General features: G+C 35.9%; 1 protein-coding gene across 5 annotated transcripts in view; it reads left to right on the top strand.

Annotated features, from left to right (window-relative positions):
- Positions 1-23,449, top strand: part of RAPH1 (Ras association (RalGDS/AF-6) and pleckstrin homology domains 1) — an 85,563-nt gene that overhangs the window by 26,533 nt on the left and 35,581 nt on the right. For 2 of the 5 annotated variants that reach the window (XM_055120514.1, XM_055120515.1), the window contains exons 2-6: positions 1,643-1,762; positions 3,924-4,029; positions 4,682-5,187; positions 15,611-15,691; positions 22,460-22,534. In XM_055120514.1, coding sequence (XP_054976489.1) covers positions 1,643-1,762; positions 3,924-4,029; positions 4,682-5,187; positions 15,611-15,691; positions 22,460-22,534 — 888 coding nt within the window. The remainder of the gene's footprint in view (positions 1-1,642; positions 1,763-3,923; positions 4,030-4,681; positions 5,188-15,610; positions 15,692-22,459; positions 22,535-23,449) is intronic. The other 3 variants (XM_055120517.1, XM_055120516.1, XM_055120518.1) reach the window with 3 other exon arrangements.

Below are 23,449 nucleotides of genomic sequence, written 5' to 3'. Positions count from 1 at the left end.
CTGTGCTGTCGCTCCAGCCCCTTGACTTTATCTTTTATGATCATCATCCCGTTGATCATTGATTCTCTAGTGGTCTCAGTAACGTCTCCATTCGTCCTCGCCCTGAGATTTTAGAAGTCTTTTGTTACTCATCCTTCCCAACAAGACCTCTATTGAAAGAATGGAGGCTCTTTCAGGGTCAGGGGAATACATGTATACAACATCTTTACTCATCTTCTGCTGATGGGCACTGGTTTGATTCAGGGTTTGGCTAACTGTTGATTTTACTTCCAGATGTTTGACCTTTTGATACAGTTATGATTAGGCTTATTTTCTTAATGTCACCTACCTTTAGTTGTGTATAGAAATGCAGTAGAGATAGATTTTAGTATATTGTTTTTACATCCTGCCACTTTACTGTATTCATTTGTAGTTTTAGTTTTTTGGGGGGAGTTGGGGGGATGTCTGCATATTGTGATGTTACCTGCAGATAGAAATAGTCTTCTTTTCTAACTAGGAATTGTATCTTATCTTGTGTAATTGTTCTAACCAGGATTTCCAAAATTTTGTTGAGCAGTAGTGGTTTTGAAATAAGTTTTAAACAAATTTAAAATATGTTAATTTTAGCAAAGCTAAGTTTTACTAATGCTTTCGTAGAGCTTTTTACTTAACCAGGTTAATTTTACTTTAAGAACCTGAATCATCTACCTGATTATTGATGGTTTTTTTGTATAATTTTTCCTCCTTTCACAAAGAAGTGTGCAGATTCTGTACACTAGCAAATTTTGCTTGAAAAGTCATCATAAATTTATCACAAATGGATTTAAAGATTTTTTTCCTAGTTACCTGAAATTTCCTATTTCAGGTCCTTGAATTTTGTAGGAGGTGATGGGAAAATAAAGTAAAAACAAATGGGGTAGAAAGTGAGTTTAGAACAAAATAAAGAAGTTCAGTAGATTAGCATTTTCAGTTTTTCTCTTCTTTGAAATGCTCATTAGATTAAGACTTTGCAAGATGTATGTTTGTATCTAAACAGGTTTTTACAAAAAAAAACAGTAATTTCCTGCATTAAAGTCTTCAGAAGTGGTTTTTCTGTGGTGTTTTGGTATTACAGAATTTGTTTTTGGTGAAAACTTTTATGCTGATTAGCGAAGTGCTCTGTAATGTTTAAATTATTGTAAATTTTGATTCTGGTCATTATTTGATAGTTTATTCTTTTATTTTCCTAAAAATTTGAGACTTCACTGCTCATTTCTGTTTACCTGTCAGGCCTGTCTCCATTAATTACTCTAATTTATTTTTGTAATCTCTAGTTTTGAGGTTTGCCTCCAGAGAGTTGTTGTATATACTGGAGCGATAGCATAGTGGGTAGGGTGTTTGTTTGCCTTGCACGCGGCCGACCCAGGTTTGATTCCTCTGTCCCTCTCGGAGAGCCCGGTAAGCTACTGAGGGTATCCCGCCTGCACAGCAGAGCCTGGCAAGCTACCCGTGGTGTATTCGATATGTCAAAAACAGTAACAAGAAGTCTCACAATGGAGACATTACTGGTGCCTTCTTGAGCAAATCGATGAACAACGAGATGACAGTACATATATATATATACATATATATATATATATTTCCATGATTTTTATTATTCATTTCATACAAATATCTATTTCAGATGGAGCAGCTGTCAGATGAAGAAGTTGATCATGGTGCTGAAGAAGATAGTGACAAAGAAGATCAGGACCTGGACAAAATGTTTGGAGCCTGGCTAGGGGAACTAGACAAGCTTACTCAGGTTAGAAGACAAGAGGATGGACAAAGCTAAACCAAAATAAACCATTGGATTCTAACTGTGAGGCTAGGTTCCTTAATGAGGGGAAGGAAGAGCCCAGTGGAAGGTTGAAGGGTCCAACGGAATGCTGGAGAGATATTTTGTCCTTTGATGGTGGGTGTGGTGAGGGGGGTGAAAATGTTCTCCTAAAACATAGAACATTCTAAACCAATGCCTACATAAAAACATCTGAGTAAGAGAAGAAAAAAGATTGAATGGTTTTGAAGTCCTCACTGTGTGCTAGAAAAGTATGCCTGTGGACATGAGACTCAATGTATAAGCTGCATTTTTTTAACTCTAGTGGAAAGGAAAAAATGCCCAAAACTTAGTAAATAGATAGTAATGCTACACAAGAAATTATCTTCTGTGGTTATATTATGGAGATAAAAAATACTTGTGACTATATCCAGAAAAATTACTTACGATGTTTTATAATTTGAGATTGCTGGCTAGAAAGTTTTTAAAGCTTAAAATTTAAAGGCCTAAATTTTAGCAATTCACCTATCATAATTTAGTAAATGTAAATACATTTTACACCATAATTGTTGCTGCGGGGGCTAGGGGGAATCTTCTAAGTTGTGCAAAAGAGAATTCTCGTGGCATTCCTGTCCCAGCTATGAGGACCTGAAAGTTAACTACTAGGGTCCACCATTGGAGAAGCATGTGGTGTGGGCGATCAAACTTGAGCATTCCAGCCTTGCACTCTAGCATTTTTAGCTATTTTCCTAACCCCTAACAAGTTGCTTTTTTAATACCATAAAGTTTCAAAAAAAAATACTTAAGGCTAAAATACCGAACTCCTTGTTAATGAACATTATTTTAGTTCACTAGAAACTTACATTTATAACTATAACATATAGTATTAATGGTTTTCAGTTTAATATTGCAATAGATTTAGATGTGGTAGTAAATATTTTGAAATCCTGAAATTTTGTGTATGTCTTTTTTCTGGCATCGGGTTCATCGATTTTTTTGTTGTTGTCAAATTATTTTACAGAATATACTACTTACCTATTATTCTCCAATTCCACTTAGGTAATTAATAGGGCTAAATGTTAGCAAAAGGATTGAGTTTGAGGTTAAAAGAGAATTTCCTGGCCATTTGTCAAGCTTTGAAATAAATGTATTGAGTGTTTGTGGGTCTCCTTCATATAACTTTAAAAACTAGAAGGTTACAATAAGAACAGATTTCATTTTGTCTTAAGACAAATGAATAAAGAAGAGAACATTCTAGTCTAATTCCATCATTCCATAAATAGACTACATTTTTTTTTAACTTGTAGTGAATTTGACCACTGTTTTTCCAACTTGAAGTGAATTTGATCATTGTTAGCAGTGATTAAAGTTTAAAATCACTAACCCTACTCTGCAGATTTACTTAGTCACTAAATGACTTCTACGTCTACTGAACCTTTTCCCTGAAATTTTCTGTCATAAACAGATAATTTTCTGTATTATATAGAGAAAATGAATCATTTTAAAAGGCAGTGAAACAAAAAAACAAATTGATTATGGTAACCTTCAAGACACCCTGTCCTGAATTATAATTCTAGACTTGCTATAGGCACTGTAACTGTTTTACAGTTCCCTTATGTAGAGAGAGTTCTTTTTTGGGAATGGTCAGGGTTGTTATATTTAATCAGTTTGAATTTGTAGCTCCTTTTTCTTTGGTGCAAGTGTTGGACAGCGGTAATTTTGAGATGCCAGAGTTGCCCATTTTTCTTCAGGTTATTTAATGCTTAAAGAGAGACTGCTGGAACAAAAATACCTTTGAGTAAAGAGAGAGCATTCGCTGCATCATTGTTTTCTATTTCTTAACTTACCTTTTAAATAGTAAATTTGTGTAAAATTACGTCTCTTACTATATTTGATGTATATGAAGTATATGAAGGTGTTTACTCCAAATAGTTATATTTTAAAGTGCCTTAAGTAAGCATGTATCAAAATGGAAAAGAAACATAATCACAATAATATGAAAAGCAGTTATACTTTTCCTTAAGGCTGTTATTTAGAAAATCTTTTTTTTGTTACCACCATTCTGACTGTCATAAAACAAGCATTTACTTTTTTATACCATTGAAGTCTGAATTTAACATGACTTATTAAACTTCCTTTTTTTTTAAAGAGTTTGGATTCTGACAAGCCCACTGAACCAATAAAAAGATCACCTCTTCGCCAGGAAACAAACATGGCCAATTTTTCTTACCGCTTCTCCATATACAACTTGAATGGTAAGAGTAAAATGAGAAATGAAATGTAAAAAGCAATTATAAGCAATTATAAACAATATAATTATAACCTGTTATAAGCACTGCAACTATAATTCTGGATAGTTCTATATATGTATAAACTTAATGCATTCTTATGAAGCAGGATTAAAACAACTTTCTTTTTTCTTTTTTTTTTGCTTTTTTTGGGTCACACCCAGCGATACTCAGGGGTTACTCCTGGCTTTGCACTCAGGAATTACTCCTGGCGGTGCTTGGGGGACCATATGGGATGCCGGGGATCGAACCCGGGTCGGCCGCGTGCAAGGCAAACGCCCTACCCGCTGTGCTATCGCTCCGGCCCCTAAAACAACTTTCTAGTTGAAATCATAATGAATGCAATACTATTCAGATAAACCCCACAACAAACTGAATTGCATTGTTAACTGCATTGGTAATAATCTTAGAGTTAAATTCCTCTGGCATTTATTTAACATAATTAACTTTATAGTATTTGGAATTACCATTTTTTTAGTTTGTTTTTTTGTTGTTGTTTTGTTTCTGTGATTTCACAGAAACAAAAATTCTCCCTAATTTCATTAACAGATTTATAATAGAATACATTGATTCTTATTAATTATGATCTGGAAATACTATGTGCATTGTTTCATTGCAGAAGCATTGAATCAAGGAGAAACTGTGGATCTCGATGCCCTGATGGCCGATCTTTGCTCCATAGAGCAGGAGCTCAGCAGTATTGGTGCAGGAAATAGTAAGCGTCAAATTACAGAAACAAAAGTCACTCAGAAATTACCTTCTAGCCGACATGCATCAAAACATGGCACCTTGAAAGGATTGTCTACTTCATCTAATAGGATAACTAAACCTTCACATGCCAACTACTCCCTGGATGACATCACGGCACAGTTAGAACAGGCCTCCTTGAGCATGGATGAGGCTGCTCAGCAATCTCTACTAGAAGATCCTAAGCCCTTAGTTACTAATCAGCACAGAAGAACAGCCTCAGCAGGCACAGTGAGCGATGCTGAAGTTCGCTCTATTAGTAACTCCTCCCGTTCTAGCATCACTTCAGCCGCTTCCAGTATGGATTCTTTGGATATTGACAAAGTAACACGCCCTCATGAACTGGATTTGACACACCAAGGGCAGCCAATTACTGAGGTAAATAGATGGAACTTGTCTTCCTGATATTCTAATATTAAAATACTTAAAATGGTATCAAAATAAGAAGAACTTTTTTTGATGCTGTTTTAATTAACTTTCCTTATGTTCTGTACTTAAGTTTTAAAACCAGACTAGAAGTGATATATTAGCCACAACATATGGCAGTGTCACAGGGATGTCTAAAAAGAGACTTGAATTCAAGATCGGTCAAGCTTAATTTTAAAACCAGACTGTAGGAGTAATATATTGGCCAGTTAGTGGCATTGTCACAGAGTTGTTTAAGGAAGAGACTTAGCTTCATTTTTCATCCTTGGGATTATTTCAGCTCCTTTCATGAATATCATTTGTTTCACATGACTGAAATCTCAAAATGTGGGTAAAATCTTATAAAACAGAATGAACTTTCATTTTACAAGAACCCAGGCCCAGGGATGTGACCAAGTGACAGAGCTCATGCCTTTTCTTGCATGTAAAGCCTTTGATTTGATTCCCAATACTACGAAATTAGCTAAATAAATAAAAATGAAACTCAATGTCAGTGATATACATTCTTTAGAGAACTTAAAAACTGTCTTCTACATTATACCTAGTAATTCTATTTAGTACCAGTTGTTTAGTTTGCATCATTTATTTCTTTCAGTTTACCTGTTGGGATGACATATGAGTTCTATTTTTATTGGGGATGTGTTTTCTTGATTATGTTTTGTTTTGTATGTTGATATTCCTTTCTTCTAATCAGAATATTTTGAGCTGGGTCACAATGTGTGAGGGCAGGTTGTGTTGTCATAATCAAGAAGGTATTCTAGTTGTGTATGCGTGTATGTGTATGTGTGCACACATAACCTGCACATATATGTGCACTGCTTCTCTTATGTAAAATAAACTCATGTTAAAGTATCAGAAAACAGAAAGTGAAAAAACTTTACTCTTCTACCTAACACATCAAATGGTATCCAGTGTTATTCAAAGACAAGATACCAGCATTCAACTGTGCAATGTTTAATAATATAAGATTTCAGTATAATGTTTGGAAAGCAAACTGGAATAAAACAGCAAACAGGGTAAAAGTCTTTCCAGTCTGTTCCTTTTATCTTGCAAAGAAATGTGTAGATAAATTTTATCTGATTTTTTCTGGATTAAGTTTAAATCACCAAGCAAGCTTATTAAATCGGAGCGTTTTTCTATACTGTGTGCATAGCACTCAGACTTTCTTGAGCAAAACAAGTTGGTTACCACTCAACCATATGCATTTTAGCTTTCAAATTTTGTTGTCTATTTGTTTGTTTTGAGCCCCTACATTATACCTAGTAATTCTATTGGAGCATTTTTTGTTGTGCTCAGGGCTTGTTCTTGAACCTGCATTCAGGGATTCACTCCTGATGGGACTCCTGGGTACTAAGGATCTAACTTAGGTTGGTGTCTAATAAAGCAAGTACCTTACCCTCTGTGCTATGTCTCCAGCCCTCGTAATGTCTTCTTGAGGTTTTCTTAAACACATAGACACCGTAACTTTGCTTTAGTGTGATTTCTAAGGACGTGGGACTGCCTCTTACCAGCTAGTCTTCATGGTCTCCATCTCATGCCCAGTCTCTTTTCCTGATGTGCCCTAACATGCATTCATCAGATTTTCTTTCTGTATTCACTTTTTTTTGGAAGAAGGGGCCTCCATGTGAGTAGGTCTTATGTGACCTTTGAGCAGTCAACCTGTGGGGACTACTGATTGCTCAGGGATCATTCCTGGCCGTACTCAGAGGACCATGGAGAGCCAGGAATTGACGCAGGGATTAATCTTGCATGCAGAGCGTGCTTGGCCTATGAAGCTATCTCTCTGGCTCTAGACACGCTTATGTGATCTCACCCATGTGCTCCCACTGCTGCCAAACTTTTCTACTGTATTTCATTTACTTGACACTTTCTCTCCCCACCACCTTCCCCCACATTCTAATCTTTCTTAAAACAGTGCTGTTCCCTTAGGAGTTCTTTCTTCACTTAGGGAAATTCAGAACATATAGAGATGGGTTTGGTAGTCCATAATTGAAGGGTGCTACTGACATCTAGTGGCTAAAGCCCATAGTGTACTAAATATTCTACATGGACATATACCTCATGAGATCAGAATTACCTGATCTCGAATATTGTCAAGATTAAGACACCAAATTCTGCCTGTCGCTCATCATCTGGTTGGAGCTTATGCTAGGTTGCATGATGCTTTCTGTTGACAGTTTCTCAGAAAGGTCAAGAAAGTATCAACATTAAATCATCTTAGATTCTATACAAATATCTCTAACCAGTATCTTTCTCCTAACTCCAGGCTCATATGTCACCTAAATCTAACCACTACCTCTATGTGCATATTTAATAAATAGGTAGCTCGAATTTCACTGCCTTAAAGCTGAAGTCTAGAGCCAGGGATATGACTCAAAGTGTGGAGCACATTCCCGGCTTATGTGGGCCCTTAGTTCTATCCCTGGTGCTAACTGGCTCATGTTTCCCCACCCCATCCCCTTGTCACCAGCAAAGTTGCCCTTGTGCCCCCAATCCCAGCACTGCCAGGCTTGAGAATTGCACCATTAGGCCTCTCCTGGAGTGGTGTCTTCCCTTCACCCCCTACTCCCCTAGCACCACTGAGTGTAGCGCCCATAAAATATCATTTTAAGCAGACGAGGAACTTAAACTCAGCAGTTGAGCATTTGCCTTGACTCAGCAGTTGAGCATTTGCCTTGAATATACGAAACCCTGGGTTTGATCTCTTTCTTTCCCTCCCTCTCTCTTTTCCTTCTCCTCCTCTTCTTCTGAAGCTGGGTTTTTTTTTCTCATCCCTCCCTTCGCCATCTCAATGATTATTTTGATTTATCAAAAAAAAAATCTTGAAGTGTTCTACTTTTTAACTCATTTCTAATCAATATACACATTCTGTTTCCTTTGCATTCAGATTATAGTAAGGATTTTCTTCTAACACCTTCACCTTTTTTTTTTTTGCAGTAGTCTTTCAACTGATCTTCATGCATTCACCTTCTCCCTAAATTTATAGTCTCCAGCAACCAGAGTGACCCTATTAAAAAGATAAGCCATCTTGTTTTTACTCTTTTTAAATCCAAATGCTTTGTATTTTATTCAATATTGAAAAATTCCGTCAGAGCTTTACTTGTCTGGTCTGCTTTTCCATTGCTTCTGCCCCTGCTGTCCTTTTTTAAAATCTATCAATTGATTGTTCTTCGCCAGCAGTCAGACTTACCCAGAAAACATGCTAATGTTCTCTTCCTAGACCCCTTTATTTCCCAGAATACTAAGCCCTCTGTGCCTTCAGTATTTGCTCAAGTGTCACTTTCTCAATCGGCTTCATCCTATTTTATTTATTTATTTATTTGTTTGTTTGGTTTTTATTAGTGAATCATCATGAGATACAGTTACAGGCTTACAAACGTTCGTGCTTACGTTTCAGTCATACAATGGTTGAGTGCGCATCCCTCCACTAGTGCCCATTTTTCACCACCAATGGTCCCAGCATCCCTCGCCACAGTCCCCACCCCATCCCACCACCCCGCCCCACCTCTGTGGCAGGGCAGTTTCTCTTCCACTGCCTGCGATTACTTTTTGTTTCCCAGTTTTGCTTTGTATTTATCTTTATGACTGTGAAGCATACTGTATATTTCACTTTTTAATTTTACTCCTCTGCCCTCTATCACTTGACACTAAGCTCTCTAAGGAGAGGATTGTTTCCCTACCTAAAGGTTTTTTAAAAGTTGTGATGTATCCTTGGCACCTAGAACATTATTTGGCTTGTAATAAGCAATCAGTCTGAGCACACCAATATATGTATGCATTAAACCTGTTTTTGTTTCAAAGTCTGCAATCTAAAATTACTAATAATTGTTTTCTTTCAAGAGTATGACTGTCTCAAGTGAAATAATACATGGGAGAAAAAGTGAGACTCTTATTTCAATTCTCTAGGGATAATAATTATACATAACTGTTAAAGAATCTTGGTACAAAATAGTTCTGTTAGCTGAAATTTAGTGTCACAAGTACCAGTTACTAAAAACTGTTAATTTGAGATTAGTACTATTTCATTTTACATGGGTAATCAGACTGTCCATCTGAAAATAAAATAATGTTGTGATTATTCTTTCTGCTTCTTTGCCCTCTGAAAGCCAATAGGGACAGACACAAAAACAGTTCCATTAGAAAATTATGTACTTTTTTTTCCTTTGCCCTTCTGTTGCTCAACTTGCATTTAAAATTCTTTATGGCCAGGTATTTCACATGATGACAGTGATGATGATGATGATCTCATTTAAGCCTTTCTAGTATTTTTTGGTTGGGCTGTATTATTTGATGGGCTGGAGCTATAGCACAGTGGTTAGAGCATTTGCCTTGCACGTGGCCGACTAGGGTTCGATTACTTCACCCCTCTTCGGAGAGCCCGACAAGCTACCGAGAGTATCTTGCCTGCTCGGCAGAGCCTGTAAGCTACCCGTGGCGTATTTGATATGACAAAAACAGTAACAACAAGTTTCACAAAGGAGATGTTACTGATGCCCGCTCAAGCAAATCGATAAGCAACAGGATGACAGTGATATTACTTGGCAGATTAACTAATCAGAGAATTTAGAAGTTTGAAAGGTTTGTCTTTGAATTCTAAGATTGAAATACTTGCCTTCCAATAGTTGTGAATATTTTAAAAGCAGTGAGGCTGCTTGTTAAAAAGTTGTTTTCTGTGAATCAAAATGACATGGCAATATCACGTCACACCAGTGAGAATGGCCTATATTAAAAAAGTCTGGAAACAACTAGTATTGGTGAGAATGTGGTGAAAAGGGAGCCCTCAGCCACTGGTGGTAGAGTTCATTCATCCTCTATAAAAACAATGTAGAGCTTTCTAAAAAGTTTAGAGATAAATGTATTATATGACCCAGGGATTCTACTCCTTAGAATCTACCCCAAGAACATACAAAAAAATTTATTCTAAAGAGATGTGTGTACATCCATGTTCACTGCAGCGCTATTTACAACAGCCAAGATCCAAAAATGGTCCAAATACCCAATGACTGCTAAGAGAAAAAATAGTGGTACATACATACATACTATATATGTACAATAAAATACTACTCAGAAATAAGAAAAGTGAAATTCTGTTCTTTTCTACAACTTGCATAGAACTAGAAGGTGTCATACTAAGCAAAACAAGTCAGAGAGATTGACAGGCGCTAGATTATTTCATGTCCAAGTAGTAATCAAGAAACAAAGCAAAGAATGAACTCTGACTACAGGAATAGTTATCAAGTGGGGTTTGAGAGATAGGAGTGATGAGGTGGACTACAGCTAACAAGGATGGTGATGAATGTATTACAGCACTTTATTCAGGGTGTCATGCAATAAGTTTGTCAAAAGCACAAACAATTGTAAACAGTATTTTAGTACTATTTTACTTCATTATAATAAAGGAAAAATTTATTATTTCTTTTGAAGCTAACTAATTTACTTTTGGTCTGAAGATTGGAACTGAAGGATTTAGGAGATTTACATTATTCATAAAAATAGATGAATTCTCCAATCTTGGACCACCTGCAGAATTTTTTTAAAAAGTCTGAATGTAAGGGTGGAAGTATTTAAAAATACATATTATTTGTCAAATATTAAGGAGTATAAAGATGTTTTAGCATAAAACTTTTCCTTCTATAAACATGATTTAAAGAATAATCTCAATCAGTATTCTTAGGAAATCTATCTGCAAAGTTCACTTGACACATTTTTTAGTACTAGAATTCTGTGTAGTTGAAATCAGTATTAAGTCACTATTTCTTAGCCAGTTTGAAATAAATGTTGCTATTGATTTACTGAAACCACTTTATACTAACAGATAAAACAGTAATTTTTAATAAAATCATAGTTTATGATTTTAAGTGGTAATTCCATGTTATGAATTTTATATGAAGAGTTTACTAATAAAAGATGAATGGTAAAATATATCTTTATATTTATTTTCTGGTTATAGTCAGATTTATCGGTTCCTCTAAATCAAGAATTTCAGGTATGAAAATGCATTTTTAAAATGAAAAACTTTGGAAGTGAAAATAACTTTGAAAATAAAAACTTTAAAATAAATAAATAACTTTGAAAATAAAAAAATCTTTTAAAATGAAAAAACTTTGACTATGGTAGATTTAAAAGATTTTTCGGAATATTAGTGCTTGATGAGTACATGGTAAATATGATAGGAAAAAATTCCTTGGCATATGAACTATTAAAACTTTTCAAATTGTCAGTTTTTCTTATGTTTAGAATTTTTTTTATGAAATTCTGTTTTTTATTTTTATTTTAGGCACTGTGACTTACAATACTGTTAATTATAGGGTTTCAGGGTTTCATGCAACAATATTCCAGTATTATACTCTCAGCCTGAATATCCCCTCTCAGATTCCCCACACCCCACCCTGGTAAGCCCACCTTTTCTTTTCTTGGTTTACAGAACTAAGTTTAATAACTGAAGCATACCATAGCTTCAATAGAATTCCTTACTTTCTGGAGCTCTTTTAAAAGTAAGTGTGTATATCTATAACTGTAACTCAAGATGATTCACTAATAAAAAATTTAATTTTAAATGAATAAATAAATAAATAAAATATTTTTAAAAGTGTATATAGAAATTTTGAGGTACTGGGAAGAAAAGAGAAGTGTATTATAGCAATCTCGGACCAAAACAACTCTTATCGTACCAAATTATTATTAGCAAACAATCTGAAGTATGATAAGGGTAGGATCATGGGATTTTTCTGAACCTTTGAGTCCTGAACATTCTTAACAAAGTTATTAATTTTTCAATTATTGAAGCAAATGAGTTTCTCAAGATTCTAATGACTGCGTTGCGCACCTCACTGAAGTTGTGATTCTCGTGTACCATTATGGTCTTTAATTTCAGATTGGCTGGCCTTGGGAAATTAATAGCAGAAAGAATAAGTATCAGATAAGGAAGAACTGAAGGTTTGATGAAGGAGAAAAGTCTAATGCTTACTCACAGATATACAGCCCAGGTTGACATGGCATCTATAGCCTGCCTTGGTCCTTGTGTGTAGTTTTTTTTCTTTGATGAAAGAAAAAGCATCTTTGTTTGGTTTTATGTTCTGTTTTTTTCCTTTTTAAAAATTTTTTTAATTTTCTCTTCTGTCTTGTTCTGTGTTGCAGAAGGCTAGTTCCTTTTTTGAACCAGAAGAGAAATGCCCTCATCTATTTTTTAAATTAACAGGGGCTATAAAAGAAATAATTTTAAAAACATTTACTAGCTATATAATGACCAATATAAGAATAAAAAGAAGGAAAATGAAAGGATAATAGCAGATACTATATTGAGTGCTATTCTGGATTAGGCATTTTGCTTCTCATGTGTTAACACATTGAATCTGTACAGATCTAGTGAAGAAGGTAGCATTACCTTTGCCTTACGTGCATGGAACTGAGATAGTAACTAATGAAAAATTTGAATTCAAAAAACTGGTTGCAGGCTTATATAGTAATATTTTGCTTCATTGAATTGCTAAATTGCTAAATTGAAGGAAAGTCAAGATGATCTAAGGCTGGCCAGATATCTCTAGAGAAAAATATGTGGTAGGAGGAAAAACTGCAAAGTGATTTGTGCAGTAATACCCCCATCTTACTTATCATATATTAAATATATATTTAATATATTTCTGAACATATCATTAAAAATGGGCTGGATCGATAGCGCAGCGGGTAGGGTGTTCACCTTGCACGAGGCCGATCCGGGTTTGATTCCTCTGCCCCTTTCGGAGAGCCCGGCAAGCTATCGAGAGTATCTCGCCTGTACGGCAGAGCCTGGCAAGCTCCCCGTGGTGTATTCAATATGCTAAAAGCAGTAACAACAAGTCTCACTTGGAGACGTTACTGCTGCCCGCTTGAGCAAATCGATGAGCAATGGGATGACAGTGACAGTGACAGTGACATTATTAAAAATGTAACAATTCTAAACTTTGTCTAAATAAATTACAGCTTAAAATTTAGTTTTGGGCTGGGCTTAAAATTCAAATGGTGGTTTCCCATCCTTGTAATAGTAGTGATGTTATTGTTATTCTCTTATTTCTTAGAGTAGCTCTTGGAGAGAAGTACTGTTCTTATCCATTTTACACATGAGGAATCCAGTTAAATAATGAGCCTCAAGATTACATTGTTAGTAACTGAGTGAACTAGGTCTATAACCCAGGCACTCAAGTTTATTTTCGGTATATATAAAGAGAATATACACAGATTAGCAAAGGATAATTTAATTGTCTTACCAACACATTAATATATATTCACAAATTTCCACTTGTGTTCTAGTTGTAATTTAAAGGTGTTTAGTATCAAAATTGTTTTGTTTTGTAATCACAATGTGGTTATTTCTTGACAAAGATTTGACACCTATGTTCAGATCAGTGCTTTACGTATTTTCATCACTACCTCAAACATTCTAACTTGCAAATATTATAATTTATATCACGATAGAAATTCAATTAAAAAATAGCAATGCACAAAACTACTTTGCAGAAATTTGTGGGTTTTTGGGAAACTGATGAGTAACTTATTAGTGTCCCCATAAATGTACTTTGGATATTTGGAGCTATATTTATGTGAAGAATTTGTTCTTAAATCCATTTTCTGTCATTCCATTATTCCTTTTCATCTTTGTTAATGTAGCAACACTTAATCTTTGTTTACATTTGGGCTATTTTCTATCTTTCCTTTTTGTCACTTTGCATACATGTATTCATTTTTTGGTTGAATTTAGATTTAGATTTCAAATTTAGATGCTTTTTTAAAAAATTAACCCATAAGCACTTGGAAATACACTCACTAGTCTATAGAGTGAGACTAGCTCTGTACAGATTTTTTTTGGGGGGGTCACACCCAGTGATGCTCAGGGGTTACTCCTGGCTCATGCACTCAGGAATTACTCCTGGCGGTGCTTGGGGGACCATATGGGATGCTGGGGATTGAACCCGGGTCGGCCGCATGCAAGGCAAACGCCCTGCCCGCTGTGCTATCGCTCCGGCCTCCTAGCTCTGTACAGATTTTTAAAATAGCATTAACCTTACAAAAATAATGCAAATAACGTGTGAAGCTTTTTCTCATGTTTTTGCTAATTTGAAATTTTGCTACTTTTATTATTATTCTTTTGTATATTCATTTTTCCTAAATTGTTTGAAAGTTGTTTGCATATGCTCCTTTAGTCCTTAATAGTCCATCTTTATCTCCTAAGAATGAGGATATTATCAATCTAGGATTGATAGGCTTTCACTGATATAATTGGTTTAATCTATAGAATATGTTTTATAAGAAAATGCAGAGAAGGAAAAACAATATAGTCTAGATAAGGCCAAGCATGTGGCATGAAGGCCATGAAGAAATAGCCATTCATTCATACATTCCACAAATAGTTGACTGCCGGACCAATGAGCTTGCCTATGAGGGATAAAACTCTGAACATAATGCACAATGACCTTATGAGGTTATGACTGAGTGTATAAGGCAAAGGGGAAATAAACAATTTGAGTACAGTGAAGTATGGCAAGGATAGGAAAGATAAAAAGTCATGTTGGTTAAAACATCATTGATGATTTTGTGAATGATGTACAGGATCCAGGATGACTCGCAATAAGGCTTTTGGATAAAGATGGATAATGGTTTTTGAGAATTCAGAGATACCTAAGTTGCTGGGAAGTACACTATAGCATGAATTTAGGAAATTTAAATGTGGGATCTAGGGCAGATTTAACTTCTATTTATGTGAATAAATAAATCTCAATCATGTAGAACTAGAGATAAGGATGATAATGTGGAAATTGCTATAGAGCGCATTTTAGTAAGGAAAATCCTTATAATTGGACGCATGGTAGTATTCCTAGTGATAGAGGCAAGTGAGGTCATGTGAATAGGTGGAACGATGAATCTAAAAGTTTGAAGAACATGGGAAATGTTTCAGACAAGGTTAGAGGGAATGACTTAGGGAATAAGAAAGATTGATGAGTTCATGCCCAATTAAATCAGCTTAATCAATGACTGAATAAATAGCAGTACACCTACATTAAAAAAAAAAAAGGAAAGATTAGATATCAGTAAACTTTAGTCAGGGACCTAAGCTGAAGTTTATCTACATTGATTGATACTAGACAGTATTTCTGCAGTTTTCTCATAGAACTCTATGGTCCAGAGTAGAGTGATGTAACTTTTTTAAAATCAAAGATTAGAAGCATCTGATTTTTTTTTTAATTTTTTACATACTACAGTGAAAGGGCCATGCAGTTTTTCATTACTATTTTGTTCTAACAACTCATTTCAGTGATCTTTTTTCTCTTCCTGCATGAGAATGAGAATTGTCCTTTCCACCTCCTTTACCTATCATTTTTTTTTCCTTCCTACATTTTCACAGCATGCTATTTCTCTGAGATGTTCCAGCAAGCAGGCCAAGCGTCATATTGACTTCACAGAAGAACAGGCTGAGCTGACACCTGTAAGTTCTGTAAATGTGTCCGTGGAAGTGATAGCAATAAAGAGGAATGTTTTATTTAAAACTCCTGATGAGTGTGGAGTTGTAAAGATAGTGCAGGGGTTAAGATGTTTGCCTTTTATCTTACCAATACCCATTCAAATCCTTGGGTGAGCACCACTTGGATCACTCCTAAGTAAAGAGCCAGGAATACCGCTGAGCACAGCTGGTGTGGTTCAACACCTGCATTCCCCCAACTCCCACCCCCTGTCCTGGTGATGAAACCCGGGCACGCTACATATTTTCAAACAAAAGTTAAACAAATTTAAATGAGCAGCTTTATGTTAGGTATGTTACCTTGAATAAGGATAGGATTATATAGTAAGTAGCATATCTGCGACAAAGAAAAATTTTATTGGAAAATGAAACCACATCTTGGTTTTTTTATCCTAAAAGGGTGTTTGTCATTTCTGATAATACTAACAAATTTAGTTATTTTTCATAATGAGTATGTAAAGTAGAGTGATGCTTTAGCAGTGATGTGTAAATGAAAATCTAATTGATTTCTCCAAAAATATATTCTCCAGTGGTTCAAGATATGGATCTTTCCAAGCTGCTTCATCAGTGTTTTATTAATTATGCATAAGCTATTAAGTACTTGAAATGTGGCTTATCCAAACTGAAATTCTAAAAAGGATAAACTATACACTGGATTTTGAACACAGTATGAATTTTTAATATTATTGAAATCAGGGCTGGAGCAATAGCACAGCGGGCAGGGCATTTGCCTTGCATGCAGCCGACCTGGGTTTGATTCCCAGCATCCCATATGGTCCCCCAAGCACCACCAGGAGTAATTCCTGAGTGCATGAGCCAGGAGTAACCCCTGTGCATCACTGGGTGTGACCCAAAAAGCAAAATAATAATAATAATAATAATAATACTGTTGAAATCATATTTGGATCATTAATACTTTCAATTAAAAGATAGTAGTATTAGTTTATTTTGCCATTTTCTTTCTACTATTTAAAAATGGTTATTAACAAAAATAACAACTAAAATATGGTTATTAAAATAATGTAAATGTATAAGTGATTTGTATGGGCTGGAGCGATGGCACAGTGGGTAGGGGGTTTGCCTTGCACACATCCAACCCAGGTTTGATTCCTCCATCCCTCTCGGAGAGCCTGGCAAGCTACCGAGAGTATCCTGTCCACACTGCAGAGCCTGGCAAGCTACCTATGGCGTATTCAATATTCCAAAAACAGTAACAAGTCTCACAATGGAGATGTTACTGGTGCCCACTAGAGCAAATCCATGGACAACAGATGACAGTGCTACAGTATAAGTGATTTGTATATCATTTCTACTGGATAATGTTACTTAAGTCTTCATAAAGCTTAAAAAAACAAAACTAAGATAATCTCTGACCTCTCTCTTCCTTCCACCCTTTTGAAATACTGATAGTTACCCAGTGAGCTTAATACACAACCCTGTAATAACCTGCATAGCGAAAAACACCCTCATGTCATTTCTGGCCCCTCTCCCAACACTTAAGCATCAGAGACACTTAGTGTAATTCTTACCTTTTCATTTTCATGGTGCATGCCTGTGCTGCAGTTATCAACCCTGTTAGTCCAATAACCCCTATGTTAAAGCAAGTAATTTATAACATTTTATTGTCCCAAGTAATTAATAGTCTATTTATTGTTATTGTCCCATAGTTAATAGTCTATTTCTATATACCTATTTTTAAATAAACTTACAACCCTAACAGTTTATTGAGAGGAGGAAATAGCTCAAACAAAAGTAATTTATTAAATCTATTGTAGTTTTTAAATGTTTAACTACTACTACTTTATCGAATGACAATGACATAGTCAAGCTCCACACCCATTTAGAATGGTAAACTTTGAATTTAAGAGATGCAAGAAGGTGAGTTGCTTTTTAGCAGATATACAGAATAAAGAGCAGGAATGTAGGTGAGCTGTCGAACTAGAGTGTTTTGATAAATTGTAACTGACAAAATGTGCTTTCATATGATAATAGAAAAAGGGAAATAGTTTTAACTGAAGTAGGAGCAAACTGCTAGTTGAATTTACAGACTGTCAAAGAGAGGAAGCACAAATCTTTTGCAAATAAGTCATACAATTTGTAAAATCCATAAATTTAATGATTATAATAAGTTCTAAAGTATATATTTAACAAAATTATTAAAACTGGAGCTGGAGAGATAGTATAGTGGTAAGGTACTTGCCTTGTATGCAGCTGACGTAGGTTCAGTCTCTGGCACCATATATTTTCCCCTGCCAGGAGTGATCCGTGGTGCAGAGCCAGGAGTAAGCCCTGAGCACTGCTCAGCATGACCCATATCAAAAGAAATTATTAAAACTGATGGTAAATTTCACAATTTATAATGATAGTGACAAAATCATTCCAATTTTAAGGGAATTTTAGATCTCCCATTATTTGTATGTAACAGTGCACCTGAGACTGCCAGCTGTTGTACTGGCCCTTCTTGCTTCTAGCTGGGTTTCTATAGGTGAAAATTGTTTTGATACGATGATTAATTCTTGGCAAATTTTGAATAAAAGAAAGTGCAGGCCTCCTTTTATTTTACATTGTAAATGGCATTGCTAGTAGAGTAACTGAGTATTAAAGTTAGACAAAAGTACTTGGGTTTTTTTTGTATGAAATAGTCTTAGGTTCTAAATTCAGCCAGTTCTAAATAAAGACCAGTGTTTCTGTATAACTTTCCCTATATGGAAGTTAAAATTTCATGTGTTAGTGGAACATCTGTTGTTATGACGTGACGTTGTTCTATGTGCAGGGCCTCTAGGTTTTCTGACTTATCTTACCAGTAATACTCTCCTTGACTTCTTCATAGCTGCCTCCAGTATCCCTAACATTATCTGAAATGTTTCCTTAAGGGCACCACCACCCCCACCTTTTTGATAACTGCAGGTAGCTCTGTGCATTCTGTCTCTAACCCTCACCCTACCTCACTTACATCTTTCTTCATCCCTTAGGACACGTTTTCACAAGCACTTGAACAAGCCCTGAATTTTAGGTTAGGTACTCCACTTGCTACTTAACCCATCCCACTCAACATGTCCCTCTGCAGTTGTAAATTATGTCCCTATCAACTCTATACTCAGTAAGAACAAGGGATACTTATCCTGATAACCCTTGCAACTCCAGTACCTTGGCTGGCATAGTTCCGTACTGAAAGTTAAAACCTAAGAAATAGCCAAGTAAATGAAAGAAAAGGGGAAAATGCAAGAGAAAGAGCTAATAACCCAGCGAATTGGATTAAAAATTAAGTGCTGTATTTTTAAAGATGAATGAGAGAAGATATAAGGAAGCTCTATGGGGGCACCGGGAGCTGGACCATGCCCTGCTGTGCTTGGGATTTACTCCTGACTTGGTGCTCTGGATCACTTCTGGTGGTGCTCAGGGGACCATAGGCAGTGCCAGTCAGCCTCTGGCAAGGCAAGTGCCTTTCTGTACTGTCTCTGGCCCCTATAAGTCCCTATTTAAAGGAACCCTTGTGTATTTTTTGTCACCAGCAGCCTGTATACCAAGAGAAAAGGCTAACTGAAGGACATGCCCAAATCACTGTGAGCAAGGAATCATAGAACAATGAATGCCTGATGTCAGTAAGGGGATGTAGTTAAGTAAGACATTTATTGACTTTTTGTTTACTTATTTTGTTTTGGGTCCTCACCCAGTGGTGCTCAGGGCATACTCCTGGCTCTGCCCTTAAGATAACTCTTGGCAGGATTTGGGTAACCATATGTGATGCCAAGGATTAAACCCATGTTGGCTGTGTGCAAGGCAAGCACCTTACCCGCTATACTATTGCTCTAGTCCCAAATAAAATATTTATTGAAAAGGAAGGAGTTTGCTGTTTCAGATTTCTAGATTTTCTTTTTGTTCTGCTACAATATGTGTAGCTTGGATAGAGGGAACATGAAAACTTGTTTGCTCTGTCTGCTGCTAAGAGAGTAAGCAGGAAATAACCTCATGACTGTCCCCCCAAAAAAGCAATTTAAGACCACATTCAGCTATTGATTAGTCTTCATTTTTCTCAATGTGACATGGTTTTAGGTCACTTATAATGATTAACCACTTTTTATTTAAGCTATTTAAATTGCATAATGTTCTAAGTTGGATAGTTTATAAATCTGTAAGCAAATAAAGATATAATGTTTTCTTACCTATCATCTTAAATTTTTTTTAATAATTTGAAATCTGGTAGCTCAAATTTGAACGTGAATAAATCTGAGATTTCTTAAAATAAATCTAAGATTTTTATTCCAATTTAATGTCTGAATTATGCTTAGCAAATGAATTTGTTTTGAATGCTTAATACATTTTGTGGAATTTGAAATAAAATTTTCTGACTATTTCACTATGTGCATCTTTTTGACATTAATTTTTATGAACAAGATAAATAAGAGGAAGTCTTTAAGAAACTGTTTTCTTCATGTTTTGCTTAGCATTTGTGTAAGAATACATTTTACAACATACAATAGATGAATGGAAATAAGGACAGTTAAATATGATTGTTCTTTTGATTATGTTTTTCTTTATTCTATCCAATTTTTTCTCCAATCCAAGCTGATTGTTAACTTCAAATTAAATTTAATTTTCAGAGATTTCTGTTTACCTATTGCTTTAATGAGAGAGCCAATTAAATTTTAACTTTAGGTTGATTACACTACTATGGAAGTAAATGTCAATTTACAGATAATTGCTTTTATTCTTAAATTGTTTTACCTCTTTGATGTTAATCTTAATGAAGGTGTTCTCTTTGATTTTTTTGTTTTGTTTTGGTTTTGGTTTGGTAGCATACCTGGTGGTGTTACTCCTGGCTCCATGTTTTGGTTTTTCTCTCAGAAGTGCTCAGGAATTCATGAGGTGCCAGGGATTAAACCCAGGTCCCCTGCATGCACTCTGGCTGTTAAGCAAATTCTCTGGGCCCACAAAAAAATGTTCATTTTCTAAAATTTTAGGTTTTTTTTTCATGAGTAGATAAAAGAGGTAGGTTATAAAGGTTTATCTTGGATTTAAACAAAGCTAAAAAATACTGAAATACTACATAGATACCAAACCCAACTCAACATACTGTAGATATAAGATTAAGTAATAGTGTTTCTTTTTATTTTATTTTATTTTATTTTATTTTTGCTTTTTGGGTCACACTCAGCGATGCTCAGGGGTTACTCCTGGCTCTGCACTCAGGAATTACTCCTGGCAGTGCTCGGGGGACCACATGGGATGCTGGGAATCAAACCCGGGTCGGCCGCGTGCAAGGCAAACATCCTACCTGCTGTGCTATCACTCCAGCCCTCTAGTAGTGTTTTTAATCTTTATTTTTTTTGGTGGGGGTTTGTTTTTCATTTCCTGGTCTTGAGACTACACCTGGCAGTGCTTAGAACTTACTGCTGACTGTGTTCTCAGGGTCACTCCTGGGTGAGCCACGTGTACCTGGGTCAGCCATGTGCAAGACAAGTACCTTACCTATCCATCCCAGGGTTTCTAACCTTGAAGTGGAATGTTCTATTATTTATGATAGTGAACTTTCTGAGATGTGTCTTTCCAAAGGTCTTATATCTGAAGAATAACTGATGTATGGTCAGATTTATAAAATATATTTTATAATTGTTTTAGTAGCTCTCCACTCAGCTGTACTATACATTATCCTAAAAGATGACCAGTAATTATGAATTATGTAACATTTTAACATAAAGTTTAATTCAAAATTATATAGGGTCAGGTGAGTTCTGAATTTTTTTGTAGATATATCTCACCAAACATATATCCCCATATATATGTATGCATATATATCCTCTTATGAGAATACATTAGCTACTTGAAGTACTTTGTTTCTGTAATTTGCTATATAAATAAGTCCTTTACAACAGAGTTGCTATGGGTACTCTGGTATCATGAGTGAATTAATGAAATTCTGCTGAAAACAGGTGATATCATTAGGCAGAATATTTGGCTAGCTTTCAGCTTGGTGTGATGATCCGTTAATTGGTCAGAATATTTAGAAAATTTTGTAAATGGGCTGGAGCGATGGCACAGCAGTAGGGCATTTGCCTTGCATGCAGCTGACCCGGGTTCAATTCCTCCACCCATCTCAGAGAGTCCAGCAAGCTACCCAGAGTATCTTGCCCACACAGCAGAGCCTGGCAAGCTACACGTGGCATATCCGATATGCCAAACACAGTAACAACAAATCTCACAATGGAGACATTACTGGTGCCTGCTCAAGCAAATCGATGAGCAAGGGGGATGATAGTAACAGTGTAAATGATACAATCTTACTGTTTTTATGAGAATAGATTACATAAAATGATTTAAGTCTAGCATAGGCTTTAACAAGAGATGTTTAGTTTTTAATAGAAGGTAATATGTTCAATCATTGGGCTTTGGCACCTGTTTGTTTGTGCTGGGTGCACAACACTCACCAACACTGCCCTAGTGGACAGTCTGATGCCGTGATCTTTGCAGTGTGATCCATTTTCCCAGAGTGAGGAATCTGCAAGAGTAAGCTAGAACACACTGTCATTTATGGTGTCTGTCTCTTGCTCCTTTTTTTTTCTTTGGAAGTTTCATTGTGGACATATTTCATTGAGTTTAAAGGAAAGAGATTAATTATAAACAGTCATTCATGCTTTGTCTACTTTATAATTTAAACACCTGAAGCCTCCACTGACTTCTGTTGCCTTTTTTGTTTGTTTTTCTCTCTTTCTCTCTTTCTCTCTGTCTCTACACAAGCACTCCTATCTGGACAGGGAAACCTCCCTTCTTCTGAGAAACATTGCAGGAAAACCTTCTCATTTGCTGACCAAGGTGATACTACTTCTTCCACCTGCATGCATTATTTATTGTCATATAGGTAGAATATAATTTGCTTTTGACTGTGCTTTCAGATTTTGCAGATTATGCTTTCTTCAGGATCTTTCCCCTTGATATAGATGTTTTGTTTTTAATGGAAGGTAATGATTTACTGATCATAATGGCTCTGGGAAAGTATTAAGAGTAGAGCGTATTTCAGTAATTTTCACTAGTTTTTAAACTTTTGTAAATGCCTGATAGTCTTCCTCAGTTTATTGAACTTTTTCTTGTTGGACATTGCCTTTTATTTTAAAGTCTACGAATGTTAACTGAAGTTTACTAGTAATAGTTGGCCACACCATATTTGTGTGTGTGTGTGTGTGTGTGTGTGTGTGTATGTGTGTATTTGAATGCATGGGAGCCCCACCAGTGATTCTCCAAACTGAGTCATAGGTTCAATCGAAGGGCCTCAGGATGCAGTGCTGGGTGTCTCCAAGACTTGGTGATGCTCAGGTACCAAACAGTATTGGGAAACAAACATGACTGGGTAGGCAACTTTGGTAGGTCAACCCTTACTTGTTCTATGTCCTGGCCCCACATACTACGTTTGATAAGCACATTTGTTTTCTGACTTTTATTTATTTTCTCACCATCTTATATAATTAAGATATTTTACCTTTTTTGTTTTTTCATTTTGCTTTTTTTAAACCATACCCAGCTGTGCTGAGGGCTTACTACCAGCTCTGAGCTCAGGAATCACTCCTGGCTATGTTTAGGGGGCCATATGGGATCAAACCTGGGCCAGTTGGGGCTGTGCAAGGCAAAAATGTCTTACCCACTATCCTTTCTCCAGCCCAAGAAAAATACTTTTATAAACAGGACAGGACCTTTGTTAGTAAATAACCGTAGATGAGAAGGTTGCAGGGTTTT

This window comes from Sorex araneus, chromosome X (genome assembly GCF_027595985.1).
Source record: "Sorex araneus isolate mSorAra2 chromosome X, mSorAra2.pri, whole genome shotgun sequence".
NCBI lineage: Eukaryota > Metazoa > Chordata > Mammalia > Eulipotyphla > Soricidae > Sorex > Sorex araneus.
The sequence above is the reverse complement of the archived record's forward strand: the minus strand, read 5'-3'. Positions and strand labels throughout refer to the sequence as shown.